The sequence below is a fragment of the Aulonocara stuartgranti genome (assembly GCF_965226115.1).
Source record: "Aulonocara stuartgranti genome assembly, chromosome: 16".
In the NCBI taxonomy this organism is placed as follows: Eukaryota; Metazoa; Chordata; class Actinopteri; order Cichliformes; family Cichlidae; genus Aulonocara; species Aulonocara stuartgranti.
The window spans coordinates 25649318-25662132 of NC_138952.1; the positions used below are offsets into that span (position 1 = coordinate 25649318).

The following is a 12815-nucleotide window of genomic DNA, read 5'->3' on the forward strand; positions in this document are numbered from 1 at the left end:
AGTACAGGGGCCTGTACTCAGCAGTGACACTGAGGCTATTTTCACCTTGATAAGTCAAACCAGGGGTTCCCAGCCTGGCTGTACGTGAGCTCACATGATAAGGGAGGGGCTGTCAGCATCTGACCAATCACAAACATGAACAGGTTAATGAGAGCAAGAGAACATAAAACTGTTATGTTTAAATAATATAAAGAGGTAAAAAAAAAATAGTAGTCTGAAAGCAACAACTATGTTAGGTACACCTGTTCAACTGCTTGTTGATGCATATATCTAATCAGCCACATGGCAGGAACTTAATGGTCCAAACAGCTCGCTGAACTTCAAACCGATCACACCAGAACAGTGAATAAACCTTATGTGATTTGAATATGTCACTGTTGTTGGTGCCAAAGGGGTTTGTGTGAGTATTTCCTGGAATTTTCCCACACAGCCACCTCTGAAGTTTACAGAGAAAGTTCAGAAAAAGAGAAAATATTCAGTGAGCAGCAGGTCTCTGGGCAAAAATACCTTACGGATGCTAGAGGGCTGAGAAGAGTGGTTCGACGATGATAGGAAGAAAACAGTAACTCAAATAACCATTTATTACAACCAAAGTATGCGGACGAGCATCCCTGAACTCAAAACATATCAAATCTTGAAGCAGATGAGCTACATCAGCAGAAGACCACATCGACTCCTGTTAGATAACGAGTTGAACTTTAGGCTACATTAGTGCGGAGAATATCTTTTTGACACATTTTGATCCCTTAGTACCATCTGAGTGTTGTTGCCGTTTGTCCATTTATGAATCTTCTTCCTGCTTCCTGATGCTTTATCAATAAAATTGACTCAGTAGCTCCTAAAAATAAAGTAAGCATTCTCTGTGGATTGACCTCTCCCAATCCTTTTCCTCATTGTTTAGCTTCTCTTTGTATTGTGTTGTGTCACGGGTCATTTGGATGCTTTTTTCATGCATTCATTATTCTGTTTTCCTCCCTATCACCTGCTAGGGTCTGACTTTGTTTTGGTTCTGGTTTTGTATGAAAAACAACACGGCGGTGACAACCCAGAATGCATAGCAATTCCTGAGCTGACATATGTTTATGTACATACAAGTCGGCCAGTTTGACTGGTGCAACTTTGTTTTTTTTTAAATGAAAAGGAGCAGTTGGTAGCATTGAGTTTAGTTAGAGTTTGTACTACTAAACAAATTGCACCCAAGCAGGCCAGGCCTTTGATTATGCAATAAATCACAAACCTGACACGGGATAAAGGTTACACAAAAAATAAACAATTAAAAAATACACTACACTAAAAATTGAAACCAGAGCTCGTGTTTAGATCAGGCAGATTGAATTTGATCTGAGGAAAGAAAGAAAAAACACTCAAAACTAATAAATTCAAGTTGTTGTTTTTTCATCTAATTTCTCTCATCTTAACTTTTCCATCAAAGCTTTACTCTGTCATATCTCCTGGGTGCCATATTTAATACCCATCTAACAATGGACCAGATAATGTCTCAAGTATAATTGTTCACCAGGAGAGGTAGAAACATGCAGTGCCATTGTCTGTCTTCCTTTTGTAGTTAGTTAAAAGGTGGATAAATAAGATGCAATTTAGAGACTTTTAAGACATAATTTTTTTCCTCTTGCCTTAATCACTGTGAAATTACCTCTGGGTGAGGGCTGTCATTAAAATAGAAGAGGCACTTGCTTCTTGGATGCTCGAGGCAAGCATGAAGCGCTAATAGCATAGTGCCTCGATGGCACTGACGATTTTAACGGGCTCTGTATTATCCTGCTGTGCCTATAGCCGTGGCTACACCACCCGCTCGCCGAGGATGTCTTATGATGGTCTATTTGTAGATTGTGCCAGCTGTTTCCTGTGATAAATACACTGTAAAAGCTGCTTCATGATATATGCAGAGCCATGTAGTTTCATACTAAATGTATTTTTCTGAGAACCTTTACTTTGATGGCCCACTTAAACTAGTTACTGCTCCGTCACACTGTACTGGAGCTCAGTTAGTATTACCCCCTAGTACAATCTAAATCTTAATCTCTCACTTTCCTTATGAAGTCAAAGGCAAGCTGACTCCCATCGTCGACAGTTCCTTGTCAAAAGAGCCCAGCTCTGGCCCTGGGTTTATGTCCCACAGGGTGGCTTCTCGCCCTGGGCTAGAGGACCCCGAAGTGACATGGACAACAACCTCCAGATGTTAGCCTGCATTAGGACCTGACAGCTTGCCATGTCACTGCCTACAGTACCACGCAGTTCCATCACTTCCCATCTGCTGCCCAACACCTCTCAAGGGAGAGAAAGTGGGTGGGGATGGGAAAAGACTGAGACTTTGCTGCCCTTCATTCTAGATTAGGAGACTAAACATCACAACACTGACAGATCGTGCTGGGAGGGAGGCAGGCATCTGATTTGTCCCAGCATCCAGCCAGAGTTATGAAGAACCATCTTCGGCCCAGAAGACCAAGTCCCTGCAACACGTACGGGCTCAGCACCATGGAGCTGAATCAGGCTGAGGCAGGCTGACTCCAAGTTATTTAAGAAACTTCCATTTACATGGGTCAATATGAATCTGACCCCAATATTACATGAGTCACTAGAGTCCTGTTGGATATTTGGAGACCAAGAAGATGGAAGCATGGACATTTCTAATTACTTTTATTTTATGTTTGTTTTTACAATTTTTAAAAATATTTATCACTTTTGACTAATGATAGAACTAATCAGCAGATTAAATAAACAAATGTAATAACTGTTTGTTGTGTCCCTAATATGAACCTTTGATATATAAGTCATAATAAACAGAACATCTGTGTGTGTTTGGATTCTATGCAGTGTTGCACCATGAAATTAGAAAGGCTCAACAACATATATGCACAAAAATCAAAGATGTGAAAAAAAAAACCCTAAAGTCATAAAGTGGACATTAAAATAAACCATTGAATGGTGGGATAAGTTTTGCCCAATGAGAAAATAGCCTGATGTTTGGCTCCCCCTCCTGGAAACATGGACTAACATCATGCACAGGACATGAACCTCTCAGTATCTCAGGCCTGCTACTGAAAAGCAGTTACTGAGGACTCACCACAGCCATGCTGGCACAGCTACACCTGCTACTGTACTAACATCTGATTTGGAAAACAAACGGTGCATTCATGTGTTCAACATGTATTTTAAAATGGCATCATACGTTGTATAAGTTATACATTTACTGTTTTTCCTGTGTTTCTTTATCTGTGTCTCTATTTGTCCTTAAGTTAATGTCTCCTTTGGTCATTTCCTGTTGTACTTTGTTAGTCACTTTTATGTGTCTCCCCCCCTTCCTCCAAACACACACACACACCAATCACCTGCCACATCCTCACTGATTTTACTAATTCAATAAGACTTTGCTGTCAGTAAGCTCTAGTGTTTTTGCTGCTAACTTGTCTTTAAATCTGTCAGAAACTACACTTCCATCTTACAGCCATGGTGTTTGTCTGTGTGCATACCAGCAAGCAAGTATAATCCAAGGAGAAACCTCTGGAGCCGTCCTGACTTTACAGCATTAGAAAAGACTTGCATGACACCATGCCAAGCCCTATGACAGTTATATGTTAGAGGTGCATATATTGTAAACATACCTGCAGCAGGACGAGATCAAGTATGCACGACCAGAAGATTTGGTCAGGAAAAGAAGTCTTTATTTAGCTGGGATACATACTGTTATATTTGATTATTAGTCAGATAGAAAACACAGTAGCTTTTCAAAATAAAAGCAAGGTCCATTTAATTAATTATATATATTTATAGCTTTAAAACACACTTCAATAAATATTTTTCTTCTTTTGGTCTTTATTTCTCCTGTCAGCTTTACAAAAACACACAATGGACTATGAGAACAGTTGAGGGAACTGCACTGGTTTAAAAGGTCAGTGGTGCAGATACAGGCCAATACACACATTGTAGATGCCACAGATATTAGCCTACGAAACCTAAAACACCTTTACACATTTCCAAGTGTTTCACATGTTTGTCCACGTCACTACGGCAGGTATAAACAACTCTCCGATTATTCACATGAACGTTAAGCACTATTTGACCACTGGTAGCATCACACACGCTGAAGAGTACAGGGAGGGTTAGCTCTAAGTTAAGACACATGGGTCGTGTCCAAATTCATGGGCTGCATCCTCCTGAGGACCCGGCCTTCGCGGTCTACGTGGGCCGGGTCCTCAGAAGGTCGGGTAGGCCGGAAGTAAACGGCCGTGAAATTGGACGGTCTAGCCTTCTGATTAGCGTCACCGCTGTCTCGGTGGAGTTTAATAAACTCAGCCGTCTGCTCCTTGCTATCTAAAATATAACGGGACACTGGCGTAAATTCTCGACTGTCTCACACTTCTGTTTAATCAGTTTTCTGTTTGACGTTTAGTCAGCTGTGTAAAAACCAAGGAGGAACCCACCCGGGGGGTTAGTAAAGTTTTATTTTATCTAATCTAATCTACTAACTTTAATCTCAGCCAAACCGATTTACTCACGAACAAACAAAACACTGAAAAAAGCCCAACAATAACATTTTTAGGTTGTCTAAGTGACTTATATATTACGTTTAACCCGAGCAGCGAAAGTCCGCGGTGATCTGAAAATGATGTGCCGGGAGTTGTGCCGTTCTCGGCCGCATCAGTAACCCTCGAGCTCCCGGCTAGCTGTCGAGCTGGTGGGTAGCAGACGCCTCCGAAAACGTCGAAGCACTTTTGCAAATATGCGATATCTTGATAAACCGAGCAGATATTTGATGTTTACACAACTACTTTCTCGCCTGAAAATATGTTAAAAGTTTATTTTGTGACCCAGAAAGATTAGTATGAGTAATTTTAAAACTTAGTAGCGACCGCCATTGTTGGAAACTGGAGTTTGGCTGGGCCGCGCTATGAATTCTGGGATATGGTAAGCCACGAAGGACACACCCGACCCATCCTTCAAATTCGGGGAAAAGGAGGACGCATTTGTCGGCTGCATTCGGAGGAGTCTACGAATTTGGACAGCCTTCGGCGCGTCGCTGTGACGTAATCGGTCTACAAATGCGTCCTCAGGAGGATGCAGCCCATGAATTTGGACACGACAAAGGATTAACAGGTACATTGCAGTACAATTGTAGCACCCATCTTTTACATGGCTAGTCTACCACTCCCACACCTCAAACTCACACCTTATGGGTGAATGGTGGCTTATTTTAACCTTGCATATTTCCCATTATTGTGTTTCAATCAGACAGACTCAAGTAAGAACACTTTTTGTTGATATTGTTTTGTACTGAATCATTACAGTGGAGGGGAGGGCAGAGTAAGCACGATTCATGGAGCAGCAATTGGCACAATAATGGGAAATATCTGAAACAAACCAGAATTCTGCTTAAATATTGAATCACAGTGAGAGAGAAATCTTTCCGTGGATGTGTTCCCACTTTTGAAGTCATAAAGGGAAATAGCTTCAAGGATCCGGGAGCAGCAGTGGGTTACCAATGGGATGCAATGCACTGAATGTAAAGCATTGTACTGAATGGTGACTGCAGTACCTTTGGCAGAGGTAAACACTGAAGGTTTAATACTGCCAAACATCTGACATTGGCCATCATCACACGAGGTGACGTGAAGACAAAACGTACGAGTGCTGGATTAGCTGAACCCTGCTTTTCTTCCCAGGATAATGCCACTCTTTCTGCGAGCTGAATTCAGTGACTACAGATCTTCATGACTGACCTCACCCTTGCTTGAAACAAACTACAGTGAACGACATGCTCAGCTTTATTAACTTGTGCGCAACAAAAGCACAATTTAGTTTTTTTTAATTAGCCCCTTCTAAATGTACTTCAAGCTTTCACCAGCAGGTGGGAGCATTTTACCAGCGGGTAAACACAACAGTAATAGATGGTTAAAGACTGAAAGGTTGTTTCTTTAAAATCTGCTCAAACCTTTGGTTATTTTTTGAAAAAAAAAATTTAAATAACAAAGTACTTGTTAAGTACCTTTAACAAAAAAGAAAATGTTTTTGTGAGAAAACCGTGTGCTACTGAGAAGTCCCAAGATGGTTTTGATTGTTGCACAGTGTTGCACTGATCACATTAATCACAATGCACGTAGTGATGTTGGTTTGGTAGCTTCTTGAACAAAAAGGGTTTTGAGAAAGGGAACTTTCTCTGTTGTGTTGATGAAAATATTGCTTGTTTTCTGTCTGCTTGCATCTGTAGAATAATATCACTGATAAAATAAACCTGAGCAGGATGTTCACTGAACTGGTTTAACCTGGAAGCTGACTTTCATACCATACAGATACCAAATGAAAGCAATAGCTGCCTGGAAGGTATAAAAGGACACTCATTGGAAAATTTCTCATATGTTTTGCTATTATAGAAGTAAATGGGTTCGATCAAGCGACAAAAAGAAACAAAGATCTGGTTCATTTGATTCATCCAGCTACACATTTGGGTTCAGGTGCAGATTCCTGACACGCCACAGAGGTCGAATTCCAAAAAAGAGATCAAGCAGCCATTTTTCTTGGCTTACATACTGCCTTTGTTCAATGCATCAGCTCAGTGATCACGAGCTTTATAAATAGAGCATAAAACTCATTACGTCAAAGAGAAGTTTATGATCTTCATAAAAGTTTCTTGATATATTTGGACAAGCAAACATTTGAAGGTGAAACAGTAAAAATAATAATACAGGGCCTATTTTAAAAGAAGTAAAACTTAAAATTATTATTTTCTTTTTGGTTTTTGTCAGTTCCATCATAGAAAACGTAATGTCCATAACATTAGGGGCTCCCATTTTTATCGTTCTGCTGTTCTCTGTGCTCCTGAAGACTTTGCCATCATACTCACAGCTGTGAATGTCTACAAATCTGGTAATTGATTTCATATGTTTTCCAACTTATATGATATGATATTATGATATTATATACACCATTTGATGCAAAGACAAACCAGGATTTTAAGTCTTGCAACTAACGGTGCCACAAAAAGGGTTTACTGTTTGAAAAAGAAGCTCAGAACAAAACTGGCTGAGTTGCTCAGTCATTATATCAGGAATGACCAAAGGCAGCTTCGGAAGAAGAACCTCATGAGAACTATGGAGGTGGAAATAATCGGTTTGGGGTTGCTTCACTACCTTAGGGACTGTCGATTCCAGACACTGATTCAGCTATTAATTATGTGTGAGATCAGAGACTGATTGGAATGTATGCAAGGCCCTTTTGATGAGGTGATGATGTAAAGACTAGAAAATCAACAGGGGGTGGTTAAAAAAGAAGGAATGGAGGGTTATGGAATGAGCTAGCAGACAAGAGTGTTTTGTGCACAGAGTAGCGAAGTACCACCCCATTTATCATTTATCAATACTAACTTCAGATGTCAAAGTTTACATACTTTATGTTGAATAAAAAGCGTTAATTTTCACCGTGGAGTCCTCTAAGACAGAAACATCATCTGTGCACAAACTCATCAGCAAACAGCCTAATAAGTTTTTAAACCCTGTGTTTTTCTCACACCCTGCCTTTAGGCACTGTTTCAAAGCTCATCTAGTGTTTACTTGTCCAAATATATATTTTTTAAAAATTTCCGTGGGATGCTAATACTTTTTCACATGATGAGTTATTCCAAGGATAAGCTTAACTTAACACAGAAAAGCTAGTACTGTGGTTTGTTTACCTGCAGCTCACAGACCATTAATGCAGAGAGATCCTCCCTGCAGTCCTGGAGAGCTCTAGGCAGTCAACACCTCCTATGACCCGATGAAAGCATTCACAAACTTGCCTCTTGGGGGCAGTAATCCTCCACAGAGGACCCGAAACACCAGCGACCGAAATCCAGCATCATCGGGTGAGGAATTAGGGCACCGTTGTATGGTGACAAACATAAGCGCTCCAGCACAAACTCACATCTTGAAGCCTCCAGTGAGTCAGAGTGTTATTAATAGACCCAAACAGCAGGCGCTGTCACCACGTCTACTGCTCCCGGCCAATTATGAAGCTCTGCAGGTGTGCCCACCGACCCACACATGCAGCCAATATCAGACACTTCTTCTATTCTGCAACCTTTGCTCTCTCGCCATTATTTGTTTTCTACTTTGTGAAGCCCTTTCACAGACACGCACACACTCACACACACCCAAAGAAAAACATGGAAATGTTATTAGGTCAGCTTCCTCCTGTGGCTATGACTCAGTACACCAGCTCTGTCACTGCCCACCTGGAGTCTCGGGAAGAGCAGCAGGAACAAGAGGATGGAGAGAAGTAGGGGGTAAGAAGGAGGTTATTACAAAACACGGCAGACTCATTCAGAAGATACAGTAGCTTTGCACATACACGTCTGCACAGGACTAAGTCAGTTAGTAAACCCTGTGCTTCTCATTATATCTTGTCTACTCTAAAAATGCCACTGGCTGTTAAGCTCCAATATTTAGCCGTGGCCCACGTACCTGCTCTCCTGAAAGGGCAAAAGAAACATTCAAAATGTCTTTTAGTCTTAAGTTAGGTTAAGATGCCTCCTCCTTCAAACACGGAGGTGGAACTTAAGTTGGTCGGCACTGGATTACAATCACAAGTCAATCCAGCAGAACTAAGATGCGATTTTTATTGTATCTCAAACAAAATTAAGAAAACAGTGTTGTTTGCAAAGGTACCTATTTTCTGTCATTATGGTCCCAGCGGTGGCTGCTCTTATTAAACGTGGCCAAATATTCAAATGAGTGAGTAAGCGTCTGCTTCTAACTGCTCTGTTTCACACAGTTTTTCTACTCTTGGCTCCGTATGACAGGCTATCAGACAGGACAGGATTTACCTAATATGGTCATTTGAGGCACACAGCTCTTTGAGCAGAGAAGCCCCAAATCTGCAAAGGGCAGCTGGTCAGAAGAAGTAAAACAACTTTATAAGACAAATAAGGAATATTTTTATTTACCATAAATCACGAAAGCCACTCTACTAGAGTTCTGGAGTGGAACAGGCCCACTTTAAGACATGTCACCCTTAAAAAGCTTGAGCTGAGAGTTTCTGGAGTCATGCTAGATTGGCCCCAATCAGCAGAGTTTAAGAACAGGTTTCCCCGTGTTAAAAAGAAGCACACGTTAATGCTCAGACACAGAAGAACACCATCACTGACACAACCATGAACAGCCCCTGCCACACATCATATCACATGTGTTTTAGTTGATTTCTTTTATAACTGAGTTGCACAGTTCATTCTATTGTTGAGTTATACAGTCTTTGTGTATTACTTTAGTTGAAATTATTGCTACACCAGTGTAGTCAACTTCATCCAAACTGCAGGAAGCCGCTTTTCCTCCACAGACTCTGAGCTTTCATTACACCGCATGTCAGCATAGTGAGGTGGTAACAAGATCCACACAGCAGACATGCAGTACTACATACACATCCTCTCCAATTACCACACTAACAAACAACAAATGCCAACAGCCCCACAGGCCATTGCGTGGAGATAATAAGAACCTGCGTGTGTGTGTGTGTGTGTGTGTGTGTGTGTGTGTGTGTGTGTGTGTGTGTGTGTGCAAGCTTCTGGTGCTTTCTTTGCACAAACACACAAACCAGAAGGAGAAATGTGTGAGTGTACTCGGAGATACAAGGGCATCTAGTAAGTGCATTAATCCTCAAACAGGGCAGATAAGGCCTACAGAGGTTAAGAGATTGCAGTCTGGAAAGAAGCGATACATTACACAAACGGCTGGATTGATTTGACCTGCAACCTTTCCAAACTCTCAAACCTCATTAATAAGCCTTCATATTTGAGATACGATCCTTTTTCTCCATCTGAAGCTCATTTTGTTCGAAAGCTGTGAAGAAATTAGGCAGACACTGCTATGCTTTAAGGAGAACGAGTCAGAAAAAGGATACTTCCACTATTCAGGTGAAAGGACAGAGGTTAGTGATCATAACACTAACTGTCAGTCATGTTAGTATATACTCTACTTGATCGGTGGTCATCCTAACTGGATTAAACCTCAGTTTTCCTTTTAAATATTAAGCAACTGCAAACGTTTCTGCAGCTACGTCTAAAATACTAAAATTCTAGGCTAACGTAATCAGCAACTCTCCACCTGTGAGGTTTTCTCAATCTGTTATTGCACCTTTCCACCATTTCCAACACACACAGGCAATTTTGCTGCCTTCCCAAGGGACAGGCCAAACTAACAGCTCTACATTCGCTCCTTTCCAAAACTTCACCTCTGAAACGAAACACCAGTAATATGACGGTCATCATCTGGGGCTCCAGTGTCACAAACTACTAAGTTGTCTCTGATTTCCTCATTAATGAGGAAGAAACTATTGACTTTTAAATGCTGATTTAAGCTCTCAGAAAATTAAGTTCCTGTGTTTAACGTCTTTCTTCCACCGGCAGACATTCATGAGGAGCCTCTCTGCAGGCTGGACTCACCGTAAGGCTTTAGTCTACACATTTACTGCACTGTATACAGGAATACACTCTAGCATAGAGAAATCTATGTCTAATCTGTTGCTTTACACACCCAGGTCCAGGTTTTTCTTTTCTTTTTCTGTCTGCTATCCTCTGTAATTACTCTTTTCAATCCCTTTTCATCTTTGGCAGTGTGTTGGACCCGGGGGGTGGGGGGGGGGTGGGCAGGTGGGTCTCAGATGCGTCCGTTGCCGTGTGTGCTGCTTCGGCGGCCGGACAGGGGGTGGGAGGAGTAGTGCAGCTCAACTGTGGAGAAATTGGAGGATGAGGAATTGGAGGAAGAAGAGGAGGAGGTGAGTCCACAGGCTTCACAGGCCAGAGCCAGCTGCCTCAGGGCATCCAGAGAATCCATCTTAGCCCCACGTAACAGATCGCTCTGTCCCTGCAGCACAAAGGAAGACGCGTGAGTCTGACTCATACCTGCAAAGTCATGAACTTCAATGAAAGCAAAAGGTAACATTTAAATAGTTTTATAGTCTTTTGTTATTAGGGACGGGTGTATGCAGGAGGTGTTGGGGGGAATTCTCCTCGTATGTAAAAAGCTGAAATTCTGCTCATTTCAGGCTCCATATGTTTATTCTTGTTCTCCCCTGTAGCAGCTCTGCACGATCCCAGCTCCAAACAAGATTAGGGCTGCCACGATTAGTCAACTAGTCACGATTACGTCGACTATCAAAATCGTCGACGACGTCGTTTGAAGCTTTGTTAGAGCACAAAAGACGCAAGAATAAGTAGTAGGATTTAAGAGTGTAATAAGGGACTGAAACAGAAGATGGCAGCACTGCATGTACAAGGATGCCAGCTGCCGTTAAACCCCGAAGAAGAAGAAGCAGCTCTGTCCCAGAATTCATAGCGCGGCCCAGCTCAGTTTCCAACAATGGCGGCAGCTAGTTAGTTTTAATGTTACTCTTATTATTCTTTCTGGGTCACAAAATAAACATTTAACATATTTTCAGAGGAGAATGTAGCTGTGTAAACCTCAAATATCTGCTCAGTTTATCAAGACACCACATATTTTCAAAAGCGCTCCGACGTTTTCGGAGACGTCTGTTACCCACTAGCTCGATAGCGAGCCGGGGGCAAGGCTCATTAGAGCCGTGAGAACACCGGACTCCTGGCAAATCGTTTTCAAACCCACCGCTGTCTTTCGCTACTCAGGTTAAACATACATAAGTCACTTAGATAACTTAAAAATGTTATTGTATTGTTTTTACACAGCTGAATAAACGTCAAGCAAACAACTGATTATCAGAAGTGTGAGATCCTCGAGAATATACTGCGGTGTCCCGTTATATTTTAGATAGCAAGGAGTTTATTAAACTCCAACGAAACAATCTGCAAATTTCATTAAAATTTAAGAAACTATCATCTTGTCTTTATTTTTAGTTAGCACATACCTTAAACACTTCTAGCTGTAAGCTAATGATAGTTATATAAGAGCAGACACATGCTGGTGCAATAAGCTGTACGTTTTACATCCAATGGATGCATGATCTGATTAGTCGACTAATCGCAAAAATAATCGGTGACTAGTCGACTATCAAAATAATCGTTTGTGGCAGCCCTAAACAAGATGAATCCTTATTTATCTCGTTCTTGGCGTTGGTTCGGCTCTGTCTAAAACAAGCTGCCTTATGGCTCAGCAAGAGTGAAAATAGGACAGAAGCCTCCTTGCAACAAGGAAAATGTGGAGTTTGCCCAATGATTGCATTACTTTTTTTAATTCAATGATTGATTGCTCATAGTCATGCTAAGACATGCCCTCAACCGCATGCTCAACCTCTTGGACTGCTTCAGATTGCAAGGCGATTGCACACAGGTCTCAAAGTGGGAGCCAACCTGTCTACAGTTACAGTCCGACTCAAACTGACTGCAGCCAATTCTTAAACGCAGAGAGATTGTCGACACATTTGTAATCGAGGACTCGACTCAGTTTGTTCTATTCTGGTTCTATTGCTTTATGAAAAGTGTCATGAAACTGATGTCCTGCAGCAACTACATCAGGGGTGGGCAACTCCAGGCCTCGAGGGCCGGTGTCCTGCAGGTTTTAGATCTCACCCTGGGTCAAAACACCTCAATCAAATGATTAGTTCATTACCAGGCCTCTGGAGAACTTAAAGGCATGCTGAGGAGGTCATTTAGCCATTTGAATCAGCTGTGTTGGATCAAGGACACATCTGAAACCTGCAGGACACGGGCCCTCGAGGCCTGGAGTTCCCCACCCCTGAATTACATCATTAATTGTGGAGGAATTGGTGTTTCGAATCTATGAGGTTGTGGCTCAACTTTGAATGTAAATAATGAAAGAGAATTTCTGCTTAACCCTTTATAGACCAACCACTGCCTGACCGAG

At 41.7% G+C, this 12815-nt stretch overlaps 1 protein-coding gene across 2 annotated transcripts in view; it reads right to left on the reverse strand.

The window, feature by feature from the left end:
* Positions 1–2756: 2756 nt before the first annotated feature.
* The window catches only part of plcl1 (phospholipase C like 1), a 137304-nt gene continuing 127245 nt past the window's right edge, over positions 2757–12815 (reverse strand). For both annotated transcript variants that reach the window (XM_082507610.1, XM_082507611.1), the window contains exon 12: positions 2757–10844. In XM_082507610.1, the coding sequence (XP_082363736.1) occupies positions 10638–10844 (207 nt within the window). In that variant the 3' untranslated portion in view covers positions 2757–10637. The remainder of the gene's footprint in view (positions 10845–12815) is intronic.